Source organism: Syngnathus leptorhynchus, chromosome 17 (assembly GCF_054491065.1).
Source record: "Syngnathus leptorhynchus isolate UIUO chromosome 17, UIUO_Slep, whole genome shotgun sequence".
NCBI classification, from domain to species: domain Eukaryota; kingdom Metazoa; phylum Chordata; class Actinopteri; order Syngnathiformes; family Syngnathidae; genus Syngnathus; species Syngnathus leptorhynchus.
The window spans coordinates 3,584,159-3,606,181 of record NC_141211.1 but is presented as its reverse complement, the minus strand read 5'-3'; the positions used below and the strand labels follow the sequence as shown (position 1 = coordinate 3,606,181).

Genomic DNA, 22,023 nt, shown 5'->3' with positions numbered 1-22,023 from the left:
CGCGTTGCCAGGCAACCTACTCGGTGGCCTCGTTTTCCAGTGGAACACATTTTCTGCCGCACTATGCCGTTGTCATGACAATTATATACACACAAAGTGTATATATACATACAAGAAGCATATACTGTATCTACTCATAATAATTTATAGTACACGATTATACATGTCGTGCAAAACACTCGGCGAAATAAAATCAATCAAAAGAAACAGACCGCTTTAGAAAACAATTTTAATTTGAATGCACGGGTGGACATTTTTGAGAACACATTGTGACAAAGGGAAAATATGACGTCTATTGTAGGTTGCTTACACGTTAAGTCGATTCTATTATTCAAACAGTTGTCCATCCGTCATGTCATGAAAACTACCAGCAGCTCCAACCTTTCAAAGTGGAGTAAAACAAGAGCGACAAGTCTGTGTGTGTGTGTGTGTGTGTGTGTGTGTGTGTGCGAGAGCGAGATTAAAGGCATCCTCAGAGGAAAGGAGAAGCAGTTTCAATTCAAATTCTAATTTAATGGCATTATTATTATTATTATTTGAACTCTTCTCATCGCCCAAAAGGCCCAAATAAATTAAACATTTCTTTTCACCACCAGATTTGAATACACTCAAATTGTAAAGTCAAAATCATGTTTTTTTATTTTTGTAGGGGGAAAAAGTCCTAAAATTGAGTGGTAGCACAAAGAGGAATATTACATGAAAGTATTCTATGATAAGGTTGTAATTCCAATTCATATTTCTTGCGATTTTAGGACTTTTTCCTCTCATAACAACGTACACTTTACAAACAAATCTTTTGTAAGATTCAAAATCAGTTCAAAAAAACATAATGAACTCAAACAGCAAAGTAAAAGTTGCATACTTATGAATTGATGTTGACGTGAGCGTCACAAGGAGCCCGATGATGTCACGCACACACATACACATGGAGTATTAACATTAATATTCTTGTTATTGCCTAGTTTAAATTTTCTACAGTTTTTATACAGCAAAAAAAGAGAGACTAAAACAATGTTGTTGCCAATAATTCAAAAGTGTTCTGAAAGTCAAATGTAGCACATTTTGTTTTTGATATTTGGTTGTCTTTGAATTTTCAACCCATTTAACGGTTTGATAAAATCCAAATCAACATGTCCAAACTATTTCTGTTACTGTGCAACATGTTCATTGCTATTAAAAAAAAAATCTTCTAAAAACCTGGAAAAATATCTACAGTATAATCATCAGGATGCTTTTTTTTTTTTCTTATCTGTAAATACATAAAAAAAAAAAAAAGGGGCAAACTTCACAATTGAGTCCGACGCTGCTATAAGAGAAAAATGCACCGAAATTGAGATGCTTATAGCCGCAAAATAATAATAAAAAAAAGATATTTTGCTTTCCATGCGATAGATAAATAAATATTTAGCCTCCAGGCTGACTAAATACAAGATTAAGCAACTCGGACAAAAATGAGAAGAAAGGCAGCTGAAGATCATTTATTCAATATTGAATAAATGCTCACATATTATCGTCAAGCTCTAGATGTTAACTAGTAAAATTTGATCATCTTACTAGATGCACTAGTAGCAGGCGGTTGTCAAACGCTAACGTGTTCGACCAAGAGCGCATCCTTGATTTTCTTGAGGTCCACCTACTAGTCCACTCTTGGTCTCCACTAGTAAGTGTCTACTAGTGCAGTGTCACCTCACCTGCAATTGTCCCAACTAGTAAGCAGAAATGCCTTCGAGTCACTTTTGTGAGCATAGCGCAGGTTTAATTACACACTGATAAATTGAAAGTAAAACCGATACAAGTACAATTCGGTCATCTAGTGAGAACAAGGTGTACTAGTATGTGGACCTTAAATTGGATAGTGAATAAATGCTCAAATAGCTTTACATAGCACTGAGCTATTTCAATAACATCCTGGTTATTACATCTGCATAGCAAAAAAAAAAAAGAAATAAATAAACACACAGAAAAAAGTCTTATAGCGAAACACCCGCTTGCTCAGCTACTGTTATTTTGCTCCAAAAAGAAAAAGAAAAAAGATACACACGTCGTTTTTGTTCCACACCTTTTCGTTTGTTTCCTTGCGTTTTGACATTTTTTTCTTGTATTTTTTTTCATAGAAAAATCGGTTTCTTTTTATGAAGCGCACTTCCTCGTTTTCAGCCTTTCGGCCCCCGATTTGCCGGCCGGCTAGTCGTCGTCGTCGTCCGCCACGGGGTCGGCGTCCCAGCACGTGATGTCAATCTCTACAAACACCACAGAGCCACAGTCAGCATTTGGCTTTGGATTTAATAAAAAAGAATATTAGTGGAATGAATTCCCAAACCACTAGGTGGCACTACAACACCGCACTAGACTGGGGGAGAAAGGCATTATTGAGAAAAGGTGCATTGCAACAGACTAACCTGGTGGCTTGTTATAAAAGACAGGTGCGGGTTTTGCCGAGCCCTGCTCCGATTGGCCGAATTCCTCCTCCTGCGATTGGCTGAAGTAGCCTTCACTTGCCTATGAGAAGACAATTAAGGGTATTAATTATTCATCATGTGAAATATCAAGGAGTGTAACAGACCTGAGTTGCTTCCTTCATCAGCATCTCGCCATTGGTCATGAGCGTCTGACCGTCACCGGTGGCGTGCTGCAGCGCATGCTGATAGCTGAGCGTCATCTGCTCCGCCGCGTCGACGTCCACCAGGCTGGTCGGGTCGTCGTCGGCCGCCGAGCACAGGCCGCCGTCTATCACGTCGTCGAAGCTGAGGAGCGGCTGCGAGCGAACGCCGCCGGCGAGGTCCCCGGGAGGCGCGTCGCCCATCAGGTCCGCCAGATGGGAAGAGGCGCGGGGGGGCTCGGCCGGGGGGGCGGCGTCCCACACGTCCGCCAGGTCGTCCGTGGTCGAATCCCACGCGGAGAAGGCGGTGGGCTCGCGGGCCCGGGGGGCCACGCTCTGTACCGGCTTGGCGGTGCTGGACTCTTGGATCGGAGCTTTCTGCTCCTGCTTTGGCTCTGATCCACAAACACAATTGGCTTATACGACTTGGATCTCTGTCGATTCGACAAAAATGTTTTCGCTTACTCACCCCAGTCAAATGCGAAGTCGTTCTCCATTTTGGCGTCCTCCTTGATGGGCGTGGTGACGATTTTAGGGATGGGCGAGACGGCGGCCACATTGCGCTCTCCGCTCGCTTGCTCGTCGTTGTCCCCTAGGGGGCACAACAGCACACCGCGCTAAAGTGCTACAAAAGTCCAAAAAGCTGCGGAAGACACTCAAGGGTGAGCAACAAAAGTGAAACACTCAATCGGCTCTCTGCTTTCTCAATTGGCTCCTCCTCCGACTTGCTTCCGGGAAAACGCGCTGTACCTACCGGCGGCGCGGTGCGTCCGTGAGTGTGGCGCGCTGGTGCGCAGGGGTGACGCACCCCTGGGCGGGGGAGTCGAAGTGGGGCTGCTGGGACTGTGCTGCTGTCTCAAGAAGGGACTGTCCAAACGGCCTAGCGGGCGGGGGGAGGCGGGTTCGGGCCACGGGGGGGGGGGGGGGAGTGCGACACGCAGCCACGCCCACACGCAGCCGACATAAAGACGAGCGAGATGACAAGCAACGTAACCAAGGGAGAAACACGACGGTGGGGGGGGGGGGGGTCACCGTGAAGTGAGTAAAAAGATGGTTGGGGTTAAATGGAGGGAAAAGAAAGAGAAAAGAAGAGGAGGAGGTTAGTGCGCTCGCACACGCCCACAGTGCAGATTGCATGCAAGAAAATGAAATGCGGCCGCTTCTTCCTCTTCCTTTTTGTTTTGTGTCAATAAATAGCAGAAAAAGAAACATCCAAACCTTCCAGCAAGCGTAAAGAGCAGTGTCAAAAAAAAAAAAAAAATTGGCCACATGACAACTTGATGTGCAGTCGCCATAGAAACACTGAGGGAGCCAACGGAACATTGAAGACTTCCGATTTTCAACGCTAAAAGTTCGTTGACATAGTGGCGAGTTATTATTATTTTGATATTTGCAAAGTCTGGTGAGCACTTACCGGCGCGGTGGATGGAGACGGGTGAGGTGTCGACACTGATGGTCATGGCTCGTTCCTTCTGCTTGAAGAACTCGCGAGGGTTTCCTGACCGCTGAGCTATGATGGCTTTCGCCTCCTGAACATGTAAGAGGGATGCCACAAGTTTTGTTTTTAATTGCATGTTTGGTATGATTAGAAAAAGAAAAAAACAATTATGACAAAAGGAAAGTTTGAGCATACCTCCACTTCAGACTCCTTCTTGTCCAGGCTGAGGTCATCGACGCTCAGCTCTGCAGGCTGCGGAAATCACAATTAGTTCATTTGACTTTTATTCAAAATGGAGTTCCAGTCTGGAGAATGCTGTTGTCCTGTTGTCATGGCAACGGCCACTTACTAAAGTGGTCTGAGTCTGCAACCTGTCTTTGGCCTCCTCTTCTTCTTGGAGCTTCTTCCTAAATATACAAAGCACAGCATCAAATTATGATGTTTTTTTTTTTTTTTTTTAAACTAAGCCCTAAGAGAATGCGGTCCACCTGTGCTCTTCGATCTGCCTCTCTCGCTCGCGGTACCTCCTCTCTCGGTTCTCCTGCTCTTTCCGCTCCAGCTCCATCCGCTCCTCCTCAAAACGCTGACGCTCTTCGGCCAGCTTCTTCCTCTCCTCCTCCTTCCTCAGCTCCTCCTCGCGCTGGACACCAAAAATCCACGTCTCGCCGACAGTGTTTTGGTTTTTTTTAGGGTTCGCTCCACCAACCTTAGCCTGCTCCCAGAATTCTTCTCGATTGATTTTCTTCATCTCCACCTCTGCGTTGGTCTTTTGGTATACCGTGCCCTTCTCCCGGGGGGAAGAAAGAACAGAAAGAAAAACCATTTGTGTGAAAAATGACAAAAAAAAAAAAACACTGATCCAACATTGAATCGTATTGTAATCGGCTAATACCACGTCTGCTAGCTCCTCCTCTCTGGTTTTCAGACGGCTCAGGACGGGACTGGCCGCCACCGTCGTCCCGTTGGTGAGACGCTGTCCGATGGCGGACGGGTCGATGTCGTCCAGGCTGCTGGCGTTGATGATGACGGCCACGCCCTGAAGAAAGGGCGCAGAAAAAATACTCTGACACATACACGTGGACAATCCCGTTCATCTTATTCCTTCGAACGGCTCGGCAAATCCTAAAAATAGGCCGTCCGCCAGGTGTACCGCGCACACATATCACTTAAAAGAGTGACGCTATTAGTCATGCGAGCTCACACGCTCCTCTTTGAACATCCTACCGTGTTTAGCACGCTTGCTTCCTAAATAGAATATTTCATCCCTAATGCGGAAACCTTTTTGAAAGTAATGACGTGCACAGGAAAATGCCAAGTTCCAATTTGCCCAAAATGGCTGCCTCAAATCAAAATGGCTGCAACTTCCTGTTTAATTTGAAGCATGGATTCTCTTTTTGCTGCATGTTGTCATGTTAGACGGATGCGAGAAAACAATATTGGTGCTCAGGGCCTGAATATGTAATCGGATCTTGATGATTACCTGGAAGAAGTCCGCAACGGTGGCCACGTGGCTGGCACAGGCGCACTTCCTAGCATCGGGAACATCATCTCCTACCTGGAAGTAAAGTCATAAAATTCAATAAGAACGGCGCTGACTCGGTGAAGACAATGTTCCTGTGAAGCGCGTGTGCTGCGTCGACGACATGATTCTTTCACGGTGATAAAACGTAATGACGCAAAGCGTTATTTATTCCAATTGTTAGCATGTTAGCTTTAGCTCTGGTTGGAACTTCTGTATTATCCTAATACAAGTGGCTATCTTGCTAGCCACTTTTTTTTTTAAACCTTACCCAGTTGATGAGGATGTATCGCGGCAGGGCAGCGTTGGGCTCCTTCAGGCTGCAGAAGCCGTACATCACCCGGGCGTGATCAAAAGTCAGCGTGATCTCTGCCAGGCCGCCCCCTGCAGTGCAAAGAAAATCGTCGTCAAGAAACGTCAGCTAAAACGGAAGCGGCGGATCAAACGCAAATGACGACCTCCTGACGATGCCAGCGTCAAGTCGTTGCTGTCATCTTCGTACGTGTACAAGGCCCTGGAAATAAAACACAAGAGCACATTGGGGTTTTATTTAGACACACAAACGTATTAGGTGCTGCTGTTTTGGTTAGCGACAACATTTTGTGTTAGACGTGCGTATGCCTCGAGGGGTTGCGATCAGCAGCAGGTCCGGATGACCTTACGCTATTTCAGCCTGCGGCGCTTGTCTGACTTTGTGCTGACCTCCCCCCCCCCACACCTCCCTGATTCTCTTTCTGCTTAGTCACCCAGCTCGGGGGAGGAAAAAAAAACCCCATCAACGTCCTTCTTGTCATCATTTACCAGCCCCATCCTACCAATAATGTGCTAACAAAAACGTGCTCCAGACATCATAAATTTTCCTCAGTTTTGGATGATATTCCATCCAATTTTTATCGTGCTTGTTCTCATAAAGTTCACGGCAGAGGTGGAGCTGTCTCAGCTGATTTTGGGCGAGAAAAGCAAAACTGGATACGTGAAGACCAACACTCATTTAAGCATTTGTTAGCAATCAGCTAATTTAGCAGATCCCATTTTTCACTTTATATATCGACGGAAAAGGAAAAAACAAAAGAGGGACGAGATGAGACGCAGGTTAATATCGAGACGGTGCCTTATAAATAATTCTCTGCAAAAAAGCATACAGCTGTTTATTATTCATACACAATCCCCGTGACCCAGAAACTGCTCCAAGAAAAACGTCGAGACTGTCAAATCATGGTACTGGATAAATTTCAAGAGGACTGATGAAGACAAAAAAAAAAAGAATAAGAGGAATAAGAATTGAGAATGAGTCAAGTGGTGGGAAGTGATTGCAAAGGACAAAACGAATCAGATTAATCACGAGCTTGTGGAATTTTCCTCACATTTCTCTTCTTTTATAGTTTTGTCCAAGCACCTCAATTCCGGGTCTTTATTTCCCATTAGCAGTGTGGAAAAAAAAAAGAAACAGGCCACTTGGGAGTGTCGCCATGGTAACTGGGTGCATCCCCCCTCCACCCCTCGCTGTAATGTAGGCAACAGCAGTTTGTGACCGGAGGCTAACGGTGGCGTTTTAAGATAGGACGAGGATAGTGGAAAAGCAAAACGCATTCATAGTTTGGAACTGATGGATTTGTAATATCACAATAATGACTCGGAATAAAAAAGGCAAAAATGGAATATTTGCATGAATATCCAGGTAATATGTAAGTAAAATAAATTTTGATTTGAGGGGGGGGGATAATTTTCGTGAAGTTTGAGTTTAGACATATGCAGCAAAGTGCCACTAGAGGGCGACAAAGATCTTTTCACCGAGTTGAGTGAGCTGTCAAAAGTATTGAAACTGTGAGTCCAATTTATTTAGACTGAAAAGCTTTGGGATTGAGAAACCCAATCAAAAGTCTTGGAAGATTTGACTGACATTTGATGACATTTAATCTCAATATTTGGTGGAGATGAGCAAAAAAAATGTCATCATATTCATATTTATGACGAAAGTCAAATCAGAATTTGAAATCGCATTTGAACGATGTCAAGGCAATATGACCTAATTATGATTCAATCAGGTTGTGCAATTGATGTGAACATTAAAGAGAAAAGCCTTGCTTCCGTTACCATGACAACCTCTGCCCAAAGAAACTCAGACAAGAGTTTCAAGTCGGACTTAATGAATTCACATGCGGTGAATGGCCGTGCTTTCATTGTCTTTACTCCCCCCCCCAACTGTGTTATGCATACATTTGCTGGCGAGATGGCAAGAACCAGTCCACCCAAAAAAAAACAAAAAACCACAAAATCGCTCCTTCAATGGCAAAGGCATGCAGCCGCTTAGGGAGTTATGCTCAAACAGCTGGGGGGGGGGGGGGGAGAAAAAACTGAGTAAGAGAAAAGTGGAGACAGGATTGTGTTATTTATTGCGCAAAAAACCATAGCGGTGACTTCATGCACAAGCAATGGAGTGAACACACAGACGTGAAAGGAGGGGGAATTCATTGGTGATGAGTAAGACAAGGATAGCGACCCACAAGTAGACACACTCACACTTTGGACTCAAGTGAAAGCAATTTTCAGTCTGAACTGGACTTTTAAAACGTAGGGAGTAAAAGTTATCAACAATAGATTTTGTCTCTCCAGGTATGCACACATATCCATTGCTGAAGGCTTTAAATGCTATTTGTTAGCCTGTCTATTGCAGTTTGCATTATGTGTTAGCATTGAGCTAAGCGGATGTATTTGTTATCGCCATCAAACATCAGTGGGATGCTTTTCTGTACCACTGGCGCTACTTTAGCTTTTTCCCCCGCGACAACGTCACGCAGATGTTTGCGGGGCTAAAAATGAATTGACCAGATGGGAATCCATCGTGGCCAAAACCACCAGCAGAATCGGCGGCAGCAGCTGAGGCGGCGAATTGAGCAAGATTTTTCCATCGATGTTTTTCGCCTGTGGTTCGTTAGATTGTCTGGGTCAGCAACATGTCGGCGCTCACAAAAGAGGCAAAGAGACACTTAGCTCATTGCAAACGCACTGTGGAGGAGTTCGAAAGGCAATTATGATCTCAGATTGCTGTGAAGGACGACGTTAAATCTCCAAAACTCTGATTAGAGATCAAAAGGAAGTGAGCAGTGTCGCAATAACCACGTGAAGCATCTCGCGTGTACCAAAAAAGTGAAATGAAAGCAAAACACGTAAAACAGAAGTTAGAGCTGTTTCTATTCTGTTTTCAGGATATGTGCGGGTCGAAGAAAGCCATTTTTTTTTGCAAAAGGTCTCGGCTGGCGAGAGTGCGTCCCTCCCTCGAGGGAGTGAAAAAGCAAGTCCTTCATTCCAGAAATACTTCAAATGCCCTCCAGATCAAAATTATGTTTTAGGAGCACAATATAGGAAAGTCCCGCAATGTTCGTGACTGCGGACGGAGGAGGTCCGACCGGCCTTTGAGCTCATGGTGGACTTCCTCCGAATCCTCCCCTCCCCTCTCCTCCCCTCCGCTCACGGGGCTAATGGCGTCCGAGCGCTGACCCGCACAATAGTTGGGCCGTTGCCATGCGAGCGAGTGTAAACAAGAGCGAGGCCGCCGAGAATGTTTGGACTGGGGCGACGCGAGTGTTTGAGTGGGACCCGATGTTCTGCGCCGATAGACGCCGCCGCTTTTTCTATTTTGAGATGTTTTAGACAAACCAGCAGGTGTTTTGTATTGCAGTTTCATGTTTAATCGGCTAGCAACAAAAAGTGGCACATGCGTGGGTCCAATAGTTTTCATTGAGACGCGGCGGCGGCGGGCGGGCGTCAAGTCACCTCCGACAGAGATGTCCGTGTCGTGCGAGGGGAGCTGCTCTTAAAAAACAAAACAAGGACTCACACAGAGTGGCTTTTGTGAGCCGCCATTTCGTTTGATAGGCCGGGTCGGCGTAGGCAGCGAGCCAGCGAGGCCTTTTCCCTCTCGCCTTGTTGCTACTCTAGTTTTTTTTTTTTTCTTCATCTTGTCCTGCCCACGCTCAGATGGAAATTGCGTTGACGCTGTTCCGTTTTTTTATTTGTACACATTTTTTTTGCTAGGTGCTGCTGTTTTGGTTACCAAAGTTACAACATATTCTGTCTTGTGAAATGAAAGGAAAATAATATTTATATTAATGATTACAGCTTTTGTTGATTAAAAAATGGAGGCCTTCATTTATGGTCTTATTTATGAATGCGCTATTAACGCAAATGTCACAGATTGGTCACAACAATAAAATAACAATCTATTTCCACGTTTGATTGTGACTGTACTCTCTAGCTATTTTTTTATTTTGTATTTTTTTTATCGCCGTAATCAAGTTTATCGTCCGGGTCGGCTTGTACTTTGCCGCGACCTTTGCAAGCTCCGTGTCCCCCGTCGCATCGATTTGTCATTAAAGCTGCCCACTCCCAGTGTTCCCAGCAGGACTACGCGCTGGACCTTTAAGCGGCGCCCCCATATATCGACACTGGCGAGGGAGAATATACATCCCTCGAGATTGATAGTGTTGAATAGGGTTACATTTGGATCATTTGGTGCCATGTGATCAAAATGGAGGTCAAGTGTGTGTGCTTGTTTGTGATAATGTTGTCAATAAAAAGCATTTTCTTACCTGACAAGATCAGATGGCAGAGAAAAGACATGTAAGAGAGAAGAGAAAACAACAGATTTGTTAAATTGACTTCATTCGGGATAAAGAGAATTAAAAAAAACAAACATCTGAGCATTTTTAAATTTCATCAATTATGAATTTCAACAGGCAGGCAAGTAAAAAAAAAAATCCCCCATCTTGATGCTTTCGTGTCAAATAATGAGCTATCATTTTGCTACGGCGTAAACATGACGTGAGGAAGAAAAGGATGGAATGACCACGCCGCGCCAAATGGAACGAAATCATTTTATCCAATTCACGCGATTTCACTTTACGCGGCTGCCACGAAGCATTATGATGCTCGTCAGTGATCATGCAGCAGCGCTGGCAGCGTTCGAAATGAAATTACTTCCACCACTCCAAAAAAAAAAAAAAGAAAAAAAAAAATGTGTGTGAAAGAAAAAGGCCTTCCAAATGGGAGGATGCCCAAACAGATATGTGCCTCCTTGCCCTCGAGCTGTCAATCACACGCAGACACGCCCACTCCAGCCAAAATCGCCCAAATTTCAATAACGCACCGACATGCAACTGTGCTGATTTTAAAAAAAAAATCCTCAACCTCCATATTGAGTGCCTTGCTGTGCTTCATTAATTAACAGCCTCGTCTATTCACACCTCGGAGCCGCAAAGAGCCAAAGCGCCCAGACGGAGGCCGGTTGGCCGGCTGCTTACGAGTACCAGTCGGATCATTGTTACCCGAATATCTTAGCGTGGTTTTACACGTCAGTAAACAACAAACCGAATTATTACTTCAGGAAACCATGACAAATTAAAAAAAAAAAAAATCTCACAGGTTGTCTGCCCTCAGCCCCGCCCCCTTTTTTGTCCCTCTATAGTCCAGTCGGGTAAATTGCAGCCTAATATCAAAATAAGCCTGTTTGACTCAATGTAGAGCATCAGCAAATGAGCTTGCCACAGTTCCATGCCAAGACACCACATGAGGTCCTCAACATGGTGTTTTCCCTGCAGGGCCAGACCCTGTTTATCTTTCTGTCGGGATTGTTGAGAGTGAGGAACAACAACAGGCGCTAAAACAAAACAACCCCCCTTCGTTTTTCGTGCCATAGAGTAGTCTGGGTAAATTAGGCTCGCAATAACTGTAGCGACGGTCAATCTCAAACATCAATGTCCGACACGCCCTCTAGTGGCTACAATCGGTGGCTACCGTAAACCAAAGACGAGTGAATCAGGAAACACGGTCTACTGTACAACGATGTAGCACGAGGGTGAACTTGATGTGACTAAAAGCATGTGGAAACGGTGGAAAAGCACTTAAGCTTTTTTTTTCTTTGACTTCAAAGTATCTCGCAATGTGATGAAGTATGTCGTGTTAAAACAGGCGAGCTGGCTTTGAGGAACAACTCAATTTATGACTCACATGCAAACATCTGCTCATGTCAACACTTTTGAGGATTTGTAATTTGCTCAGTCAATTTCATACGGCTTTGACGTCCCCTTTAAAAAAAAATCATAGCTCGTTTTTAAACTGTTTGTCTTTTCCTAAAATAACAAATCCACCAGTGCTTCAGAAAGCCAAACTTCAGAGGAACAAGAAAGCGCACAATCATCTCGTTCAATCGATAAGGTTCTCCGATTGCGGTGGAAACAGGAAGCGTTACGAGGACGGACGGATGGACGGACGGCGCTGTGTCCTCGAACACAAATCAAGTGAGGAGCCTCTAGCAGCATGAATAAAACATGTTGTTGACTCGGTCTGACTGGAAACAAAAAAAAGCAGAAGAAGAACCAGATAAACAGATGTTCCTCCCGCTCGTCAATTCGCTGACATCCTTTGAATGAGGATAATCTGATTTCTTTTAAAACCAATTATTTGAAATGGGAAATCAACACACACACAACGATAATTGCAATTTTCTGACTCACGCACGAGAAATCCGTCGCAGGAAACAGCCAGACTGAGAGAAAATACAAAAGTAGAAGAAATAGAAGAAGCTAGGATCATCGTTACTCTTCATTTTGCGCTCTCCAGCTCCGTGTGGGTGTTCACCAGAAATAGCCGTAAGAGTGCCAACCGGCGTCACTCTTGTTTACCTGCTCGTCTGACACGCCACGAGTTCAAATCAATTGGAGTGGCGCTCAAAGCGTCACTTTACTGTATGGATAAAAATAACAATGGCGCACATCCTCTTATTTTATCCAAAAGTGAAGATCTTGCTCGGTTACAGGTGCCGTCCCGCGAGATGATTCCGGGCCCACCTTGGCTATTTATACCTTCTTATGCAAAGTGACAGATCGTGCTGCTTCACCTTCTTTATTATTTACATCCATATTGGAGCGACTGACTTATGGTGAGGAATACTGAGAGAGCAAAGGGTGAGCTGATGTCCTCTAAAAATCTCTTCAGCTTTTGGTATCAAATGTTTTGTCAATAGCTGCAATCCTTTTTTTGGGGGCTTCTGAAATCCACACCTGGATTCATAATGGACCGATCGAGACGTGATCGAGATTGATCTCAGATGCGGATATCGTTGTGAAGGTTCTGGTGGTATCAGATGAACATCTACGGCTTCATAAGAGCTTTATTTTGTGTAACACACAAACTCTGCCCCCAAAAAAATCAAAAAATCTAATCTCTCTACGTTGGGGACACGGCAGGCCAACAACGCGAGAAGATCAGAGCACTTAAACGACCGAGAGGAGCAGCAGTGAATCATTTCTATTTCCAGAGACAATCGAATCTGTGTCGTTTGACAATGAAACGGCCCCTGACGTTGATTTAATCGGCGCTTTTGTTTCTTTTCTTGACTCGGCGTGATGCAAGCTCGGTTAGGCTCAGGCGGCATCTGCGCCGAGTCATGAGCGAGCGAGTCGGCAGTGACATCATCCAACCGCTTGACGCTCGTTCCCCAGCTCATTCCAACTCAATTACGGCCGACAATAGTCGATGTATTCGCTTCCGTAAATGATTTAGGCCCCTGTCGCTCTGACATTCTGCCCCACACAGCCAGTTCTGAAGTTCAGAGATTGAATTTTCACTTCGACCGCGTGTTCGTCTGGAGTTTTGTCATCTCGTCTCTCACTTCCTCATTTTCAACCAATCGCGTACCACCTCGGGGATCGGAATTGTTTGCATTTCTCGTCAAGGACGGATTGCTCTTGTTTTGGCTCTGATGGTGGAGATGTGACTGCTGCTTTTCAGGTCTTGAGAATTTTTGAAAAAATCCTTGACTTTTTGCTTCATCACATCAAAATATATATAAAATTCGATGTGTTCCTTCATTCTGTCTTGGCTTATGTCTGTTAGCAGACTGATGTGTCAGGCATACGGAGAAGAGCGACAGGAGCAGTTGGTTGGACCCAGATGGTCCAAGACGGACGTGTCAAGCGTAAAAAAAAGAGAAAGAACGTTACCAGTTTCAATCTGCGATTTCTTCTCATGTCACCATTTACGAATGCATCTTCTTATTCCGGTCAGAAAGGAAAGCAAAGAAAGAATTGATCAAACTTGAAATATTTATAAGCAGCTCTTTTGTGGTGCACGTTGAGCCGTGATCATGCTCAAATAGCCTCCGGGCTGATTGTCGGGAAGCAAACAGGCTGAGAAAACAGATCGCGAGGAGCTTCGGGGCACACAAGAGATGTCCAGAGACACGTGGTCGTATTCATTATTTCAAATAAAACCCAATGAAAATGACAACACAGCTTGTATCCAGGCAGAGCGAGTGAAACCCGTGTGGAAACTACCCACAATGCCCCAGTGGGCCTCTGCCCCCCCCCCCCCCACCTCGCCCTTCCTCTCGAAGCAAAGCGACAGAGTGCTGAACTCAGCAAACGGCAGGCCAAGCTGCAATCTGTTGTTTGGCTCACTGCTGGAGTTATTCGCTAATTTGCCTATCTGGACGTGGGTCGCTACTGAGTATTTAGCAAATGGAATGGAATCATTGATAAGAGGAGAGTTGCGTCATTAAGTTTGATTCTTTTCAAAACGCCAGAAGGACGGAAGGTAAACAAAAACGGTGAGTCGACGGGAAGACAATCCAAGGACGGCGGGAGGCGGGAGCTTGCGCGGCAGGACTGCTGATCTTTTACTTCTTATTATGAAAAGGCCCCCGAAATAGCAATTCTCCAGCAGCGTTTGTTCTTTTGCGCTCTGCCGCTTTTATCTCAAACACGTCGGGCGGGAATGAAGCTACTCGGACATCCGTCTTCATGTCTTGTTCTTCCACGGGGTTACGATTCGGGTTGGTTCAGTATCGTGACAACTTCAGTGGAGATTAAATGAGGAGTGACGGGGGGGTCTGGTTCATGAGTCTCTAGTCCTCTTTGGGGGGGGGGGGTCCCAACCCGAGCTTTCACCCCTGCTGGGGTCAAACATGTTTAGCCAAATCCTTTACTCCGCAGACACACGCGTGCCATCCAAATCCCAGTTAAACACCACGACATACCCGACACGGCAGGGAGGGGAGGAGGGATGGTTTCTTTTTACCAGTTTTGTTTTTTGCCGATTGATCGGCTCATTCCCGAGCAATTATATTCCCATCAAACACAAAGGCCGCAGCTGCCTTGGCATTATTAGCGTCCCATCTGGCTGGAGGCAAGATGGCTAACATTACATTTGGAAAAAAAAAAAAATCTCGTAGTCCAATCCGCCTGCAGCTGAACGCACCGAGGGACGGGCAAAGCCTTCAAAGGCTCCCACCATCAAACACGTAGAACACGCAGCCCACAAATCCATTTCATCCTCTTTTTTTTATGTCCACCTGAGACCCAAAACGCGTTTACTCGGTTCGCTCGACTCGATCCTCGGAGAGTTTGCATCCCGCAGTCTCGAAATAACAACAGCGGAAACACGATTATCATCGACTCGACTACTTAGGTCTTTCTGACCATTTTTTTCTTTTAATTGAATCGTAGTTTATTCCTAGAAATTAGGTAATAATATGAAAATCAGCCGGGGAGGGGGCGTGATCATAAAATGCGTATGTAATGAGTACCACTTACTTGATTGCATTTGATTGTGGATTTGAACATTTCCGAACACAAACGATTCCTTCGTTGGGCTTTTTTTGTATGCTTGTGCAGAATGGAGCGAGAGCCGGCGTGGGCAAAGTAGGACTTTGTCATTCTCCCACTGAGCATTTACATAATCAAGAATCCTGTAGGCCTGAATCTGCTATCATTTAGTTGCCTCCCCCCCTCCCCACCATAAAACCAATTACATAATTAAATATTTAGACACACGAAATAAAATGACACTTTATTTTTTCGATTCAATGTCATATTCATTTACAATTCCGACGTATTTTGTTGCAGCTGCTCGATCCCGACAAAGACAAAAGTGTCACGGGGCCGCCGGAGATGCGGGGATCAGCTGGATGGATGTGCAAACAAATCAAGCGCGGGAGGCCCTTTCAAAGTGGGCGGGGCTTAACGGGCGACTTGACGCTTACGTGTCCCACATTGTTGACATGCGGAAAAATCTAGTGAGCCTGAAACAAAGCCATTTTGCAATGTCACACGTTGAACTTTTTGTGTGGTTTTCCAAAGAGGCCACAAGGTGGCGCCAAAATGCCAGCCAATAGGAAAGCAGCAGTACCGTTTGACTTGTCGAAGAGCTTTGTATGTGTGGGAGGAGCAATGTTTTGAGCTTTAAAATCACAATTGTTGAGCTTGTTTCCGGAGCCACTGCGGGAGGTTCAAATCAGACAGATTGTCTCTTCGTATTGTGTTTTGACGTGGGCGCAGCTCGGCGAGTGGCTCCTAATGGACAACGCTCCAAGTTTGAGGAGTCAAGCTGTGCTCAGCTGCTTTGGTGCCAACGCGCCCGCCGGGGGGCTTATGGGATTGATGGCGGCAGATAGACGAGGGAGGGAAGGGAGGGGGACACGCGACACTGACATAAACGCTGGAATTAAAAAGTCCAGCTGAAGGAAAGCCCCACTGAGCCGGTTTGTTTGGAGAGCATCATTCGGCCGGGCGACAAGGATACAAGCGGAGACAGGAAGCTGCTAGTTTAGCTTAAGCGGGGTATTTTTTTTTCCCACTATGGTTCATTCAAATATAATCAAATGTATTTTTGTCAGATACTGTGCCCATGCCAGCAAGCTTACAGCTAGCTAACAGACTGCTAACGCATCACGACAAGGAAAGATGGCTGTCCTTTCAAAGCGCAGTAAAAATCACAGAGCGTAGCGACAACTATTGCGCAACCCCCTCCCCCCCAGTCGTAAATCAACAAAAAAAACAGCGGGTGGATTTTCCCGTCTAACATTCGGAGAAAATTCCTTATCATATTTATCTTTTACTTTGCACAGTCAGAGCGAGGCTTGCTAGCAGTCGGCCGCGCGTTTGTACACTTCTTCATTCCTGAGTGAGCGCATGGAAATGGAATGCGGGGTCGGAATCTGATGAGACCGTTTATGACTGTGGTGGTATTAACGCAGAATCCAATTAGAAAAGTATGCTCACCCCTCTTTATCATTCACAATTGCTTTTCTTAAGGTCTACAAAATGAAACGCAGTCCCCGTTTGAATATTAGTCGTTCCCGATGAATGCAACTTCTTCTCCGCCCACATTCTCTCCCATCAATGTCTGTTAATCTCATTTTCATGAAAGGGGGGGGGGGGAGGTCCGGAGCTGCACAACTCCATCCTACACACCAAATAAATCACTCGACGTCTTCCGCCGCTTAGGATGCTGGAGTCAATGAATACAATTTATATTAAAATATAAGTTGGAAATGTAGGTCAGTCATTTTTTGTCGTGTTTAGTTGAGCATGAGAAAGCCTTTGGAATAATCCACCACAAATCGCCGAGATGAAGGTTTCTGTCTCGCAGACAAAAGAAACCCAAGTCTCTCGAGACCGAAGGGGGGAAAAAAAAAAAAAAATGTAGGAAGATAGAGATCGCGGGCCTGTCCAGAGAATATCACGGTCTAGTCTTCATTGCCTGGAGCAAAAAGGAGTTGAGCACAAAGACACGTCTGTTATGCATTAGTGCTTCTGTAATATTTAGTAACGAGAAGAGCGCAGATGTTAGCCGAGACGATAACAAAAGTTGACTTGATCTGGATGGACAATCTTTGTTCGTGGCAGATTTGAACTTCCAACCTTAGAAGCAACCGCAAGTCGGGGTAATGTTCACACACTTGCTAAACTCAGAGGCACGAGTCGTGTTTTTCAAGCGTTCGTAGTTTTGCTATTTTCAAGCACGCGTAAAAAGAGAAAGCAGGACGGGAGGGACAACAAAGCGCTTCCAAAAATAGTTTGAACATGGAGCTGGTTGTAAAAGTCGGACGATTCAGCGAATCAGTACTTTTTTTTTTTTGGAAGCCATTTTGTGATTGCTGAAATCCATCACAAGAAAAAAAAAAAAAAGCAATAACTTAAAGTGAGCATTCAACACTTGAGAAGACTCGAGCCTTTTCCTGCTTCTTTCAGTTCTTTGTTTGGAAGTGGCCTTGAGTCTTAGCGGGCCTCTTGACACTCAGAATGTCTCGCCTGATTGAAAGAAAACATTTTTTCCCACAGTGAGTTGACAAGACAAGACGACGCGATATCAAAAGACAATATCATGTGTTTGCCCGATGTTTAACGGAGGTTTGGAGCCCATTCAGGGTTTGTGGATGAACCAAAAGTCAAGTCCGGAGGGACTAATGATGCCATCAATGAAAAGACGAAAAGAAGCAGCTGTGATTTGACCCCAGCTGCTTCGGAAGTACAAGTTATTGATTATCATTGATTGTCACACTGAAGAGAAGACAGGGAGTCGTTAAGTCTGTTTTTTTGCTGACTAATGATTGTTTTCTTCAAATCATCTCAATCATCAGCTGGAGGGGGGCTTGGGGGGAGGGGGAGTCACGGCCCGTGAGGACATTCCAGACCGTCTACGGATGGTTTGATATCGGATAACCTTGACTGGCTCGCTCTCTGCGCTCTTTTCTAAACGTGTCACCTTCGCTGATGTCTGACATTTGCGGTTTGCCGAGGAGGTTCTTTTTCTTCTGGCTTCGGGGGAAGTTTGGGTAAAGAGAAGAAGACCCAGGCAGCATTTGGACATTGAGCAGAAGATACGGCAAAGGAAGAACCATCACATGGCAGCTGGAGAAGAATCAAAAGGTGGAGCAGGATGAATGCTAACAACAGCTAGCAGGCTAGCTGAGAAAGCTAAGCAAGCTTCCAAAAAATATTTGATATAAGATATAAAACACCTAATCTTAACAAGAGAAGCTTCAGACTGGCACGTACTACCAGATAAACCAAATGGGGCACCAATTCCTGATTCTAATCACGGCAGAAAATAATGACGCAAAAGAAACAGGAAGTGACATTTCCATCATCAAAGTTGTTTATCGCTGTGATTTGGCTCTCTTGCATAACAAGGTTAATGCCTGCTAGTTGTATGCTCAGAGCAAACACGTTACGAAAGAGTTTTTATCCCTAACGGTGGTGGCCGGTGACCAAAAAATAATCGTTTTTAAATCACCTGAATCCTAACCGGGCTACCCATTTCCGATCGGCCGTGATAACAACATCGATGACGTACTTCCTTCCCTTCTCGTCATTGATGAGTGTATCATTACTGGGGCGGCGGTGGGGGGGAGAGACGGGGAGGTGTTCCGTGTTGTTTGGGGTCAGCCGTGTTTGCAAGTCTCTGCTTTTGTTCAAATCTCATCAAGTGTGAAAAACGGGGGCAGGCCCGAAGCCCCGGGCGTCATTGGCGTCACGCCGACATTTTGAACACAAATATTTGGGCTTGAATATGAAAGATTATTATTTTTTGTATCTACAACTTGCTAACCTCTTTTAGGGCTAAGATGAAGTTAGATGAAGCTTCAAGCTAGGAAAAAAAACAAAGTCCTCACAAAAATTCCCCCTTCATTGTAAGCCAATAATGAGTCAAGGCTATCAGAACGATTGGAAAGGAAGGACACAAACTAATGAGTATTGATTGTCAACAACAACCGAGCAGAGCCGTTCACAATCGTCTGCGTCATAGTTGTGATGACCACTGATTGATCAAGAAAGTCCTCTTAAATATCCAGACCTTAAAATTTTAATTTTTTTTTTAATCTGTTGGTTCCCAAAAAAATCGGGGGCCGATTTTATTGAGTTTCCATTTTCAAGTGTTTGAGCGTCATTTCACTTCAGTATGGCTCAAGTGGATTTTTGTTGGCGTCTTTATATTGTAAAAACTTATGAGAGGAAACTATGCACTTAAATTCACTTTCAAAATAGCACACAGTTTCCATTGTAAAGCCTAACCAAAGTGTCTAGTACAGTTCATTTCCCTTTGGAATGCTCCTTTTTTTTTTTTTTTTTTTTTGTATTTGCTAGAACAACAACAACCAAGCCCTCCCAAATTTATGACGACGTGGATTGATTGATGAAGAAGACGCCCTCTTATTTCCAGACCGGAGCGAGCCAGAAGCAGATGGGTCCGATTCTCATTTCCCCATCTTGTGATGGACTCCAAACAAAATATGCAATCCGAGCTACGTCGTTACACAAGCCGGGTTATGTTGCCAGAAGTCGAAAGGGCTCTATTTACAGTTTTGCGTACCAAAAAATCAACAAGAAAAATCATTTGCTGTACTCGACCGGGGTCACGATCAAGGACGAGCAGCTTACACGTTAACTCCAACTCAATGCAAATATGACCTTCGCTAATGTTACGGGCACCATCAGACCTTCTGAAGGAATAAATAATTCACAAATCATTCGCTGCTGGAGGGAATAAACAAACTAGTCACAATCCCAAGCGAGGGACAATGTCAATTGAACGGGATCTCACACCCTTTTTTTTCATGGACAAGCCTCCAATTGATGATGAAACTTTACACCTAAATTAGATGGCATAGTTAAAAATATTTTTTTTTAAATAAATATGTCATCCTGCAATGTTGCTACACTGGCATCAAATATCGATTTGTCAACATCAAGCTGTCACAACTGATTTAATCACGGACATGAAAAGTGGTGGCTTCAATCCATCTAACTGGAACAATGCTTGCGTGATGATTGATTTGGTAGGATTGCACAAAAAGAGCCATTATCTATTTGGTGCAGCGCTTGAACCAACTTTTATCTTATGTTCTGTTTTTCAGATATTGACAAGTATGAAACCAATTGGATTTTCTCTCGCTAAACGGAATAAACAAGCGGATGGAAGCCGGGGAGTTACTTTCGACACGGTGTTGTTCCACTCCAGCCCTTAGGGTGGCAGTCAAGAGCATTGTTGTCCAATTAACAATCACGAGAAGAAGATAACAGCGCTAATGCAATAAATAGGGCTAATTTGACATAATAACTCATTTGACATTGAGAAAGAAGTGTACCATTTTGATTTGAAGCAACAATTTCAGGGGGGATTCTGAGATTTTGGGGAAAACAAAATCCCAAGCATTAAATTGTACTTTTTTTGCTAATTAAAATTCCATGAAAATTGTAAAACCATAATTTGGGCCCTGAAGTTAAAACTAAGAGCGCAACCGCCCCATTTGTTACAATTACATGTTGCCAACACAACATAGCATCAAACATGACCTCTTAAGGCCTTTGTGACTTTGAATATGTGTATTTCTTGTTCTTCATCTGATCTTCCACGCACAAAGTTGGCCGTGTTAGTACACTGAAGGCCACAAGGGTGAGGATGGATGCTCTCTTTACTTCCCCCTCCTCCCCAATCCACTCCCACCCTGGCCTCGCCCCTTTCTTTCCTTGCTCGCCCTCATTTTGGGGATGCAGGAGCTCATCAGTATCTCAAGCACACACGCACGCACACGCAGACTGACATTGTATCAAAAGTCACAAATTGCTTCCAGCAGCGCAAACATAACTGCAAACAAAAGCTTTTCACGCACACTCTCTGCAAAGCTCCTAAAACTCACACTTTCCCTAGTTCGCACACATTTCCATCGCCTAAATGAAAGCTACAGGCTCGGCCATGGATGGAGATCCAGTCCGGCGCATCCTCCATAAAAGAGGAGACAAATGAGAAGCACCAGACACCAGCATCTTTCGCATAGACTAAAGCCGGTAAAGGTGCGAGGTGAGCGGCGTGGGCCCAGCCGGGGACCCGGTGGTGACTTACCAGTCGGTGTCGGTGCTCTCGTCGATGACGTCCTGGTAGGCGGTGAGCAGGGCCAGTCTGTTCTTTGCGAGATTCACAGCCATGTTCGAGCCCAGCGGAGCATCCAGGCCGCTGCTGATGGAGGAAAGACGCGGAATGAGTGAGGAGGAGGAGGAGGAGAAGGAGGGAGAGGATGAAGAGGAGGAGGAGGAAGCCATGAGTGGTAGAGACAAAGGAAACGTCATGGTGGCCGAGAGGTCCTAGCGCCGCAGAGATCAACGACAGGGAGGGACGACCTGCTGCTGGGTCCTAGTGCCACCGATTAAAATAAAATACGAACTCAAATTGTAAATTCGAGGGAAAAACACGTAAAATTGACATTTATCATAAATGCATGCAAGTAATAATACAATAAAAGACAAAGTATGATATGCGTGAATACATAAATAAATTTGATGATGAAACAAAGAACTGTCGCAACTAAACTGCAATAATCTTAGTTGTCTTTTGCAGAGGATAAAGAATATATGCCTGTGAGTCAGACTGGAATTATTTCAGATAGACACCGGATTAACATTTTGATAATAAACACATTCAAAGCCTTTAAGGGACTAAAAAAGTTCTTTTGTGCGAGGTCCTTATGAACTCGAAATTGGGCCCCCCCCCCCCTCTTCAATTCCCGGAAACATTTATTCGAGAGGCTTCGCACATTGGCCCGTGGTGGTGGTGGTGGGCTGGTTGTCATGGTAACCTGCCTGCCTCACAGTGTCCAACCCTACACGGGGGATGTTTTCCTCCCATAGACCT

At 44.8% G+C, this 22,023-nt stretch overlaps 1 protein-coding gene across 7 annotated transcripts; it reads right to left on the bottom strand.

Annotated features, from left to right (window-relative positions):
- Positions 1-211: 211 nt before the first annotated feature.
- On the bottom strand, positions 212-21,434 carry dbn1 (drebrin 1). 7 transcript variants are annotated; one of them, XM_085935668.1, is made up of 15 exons: positions 21,238-21,434; positions 6,015-6,070; positions 5,828-5,940; positions 5,518-5,592; positions 4,930-5,073; positions 4,744-4,824; positions 4,526-4,677; positions 4,387-4,444; positions 4,233-4,289; positions 4,014-4,134; positions 3,354-3,479; positions 3,069-3,191; positions 2,564-2,994; positions 2,400-2,499; positions 212-2,240 (listed from the first exon to the last, which is right to left on the bottom strand). In XM_085935668.1, the coding sequence occupies exons 1-15, from the start codon at positions 21,432-21,434 to the stop codon at positions 2,185-2,187; spliced, it is 1,890 nt and encodes a 629-aa protein (XP_085791794.1). In that variant the 3' UTR covers positions 212-2,184. The 7 variants fall into 7 exon arrangements, with proteins under 7 accessions (XP_085791794.1, XP_085791795.1, XP_085791797.1 ...); XM_085935669.1 differs by having other exon boundaries at positions 4,744-4,828; positions 4,931-5,073; positions 21,238-21,409; XM_085935671.1 differs by having other exon boundaries at positions 4,014-4,128; positions 4,744-4,828; positions 4,931-5,073; positions 21,238-21,409.
- Between the last annotated feature and the right edge of the window lie 589 nt (positions 21,435-22,023).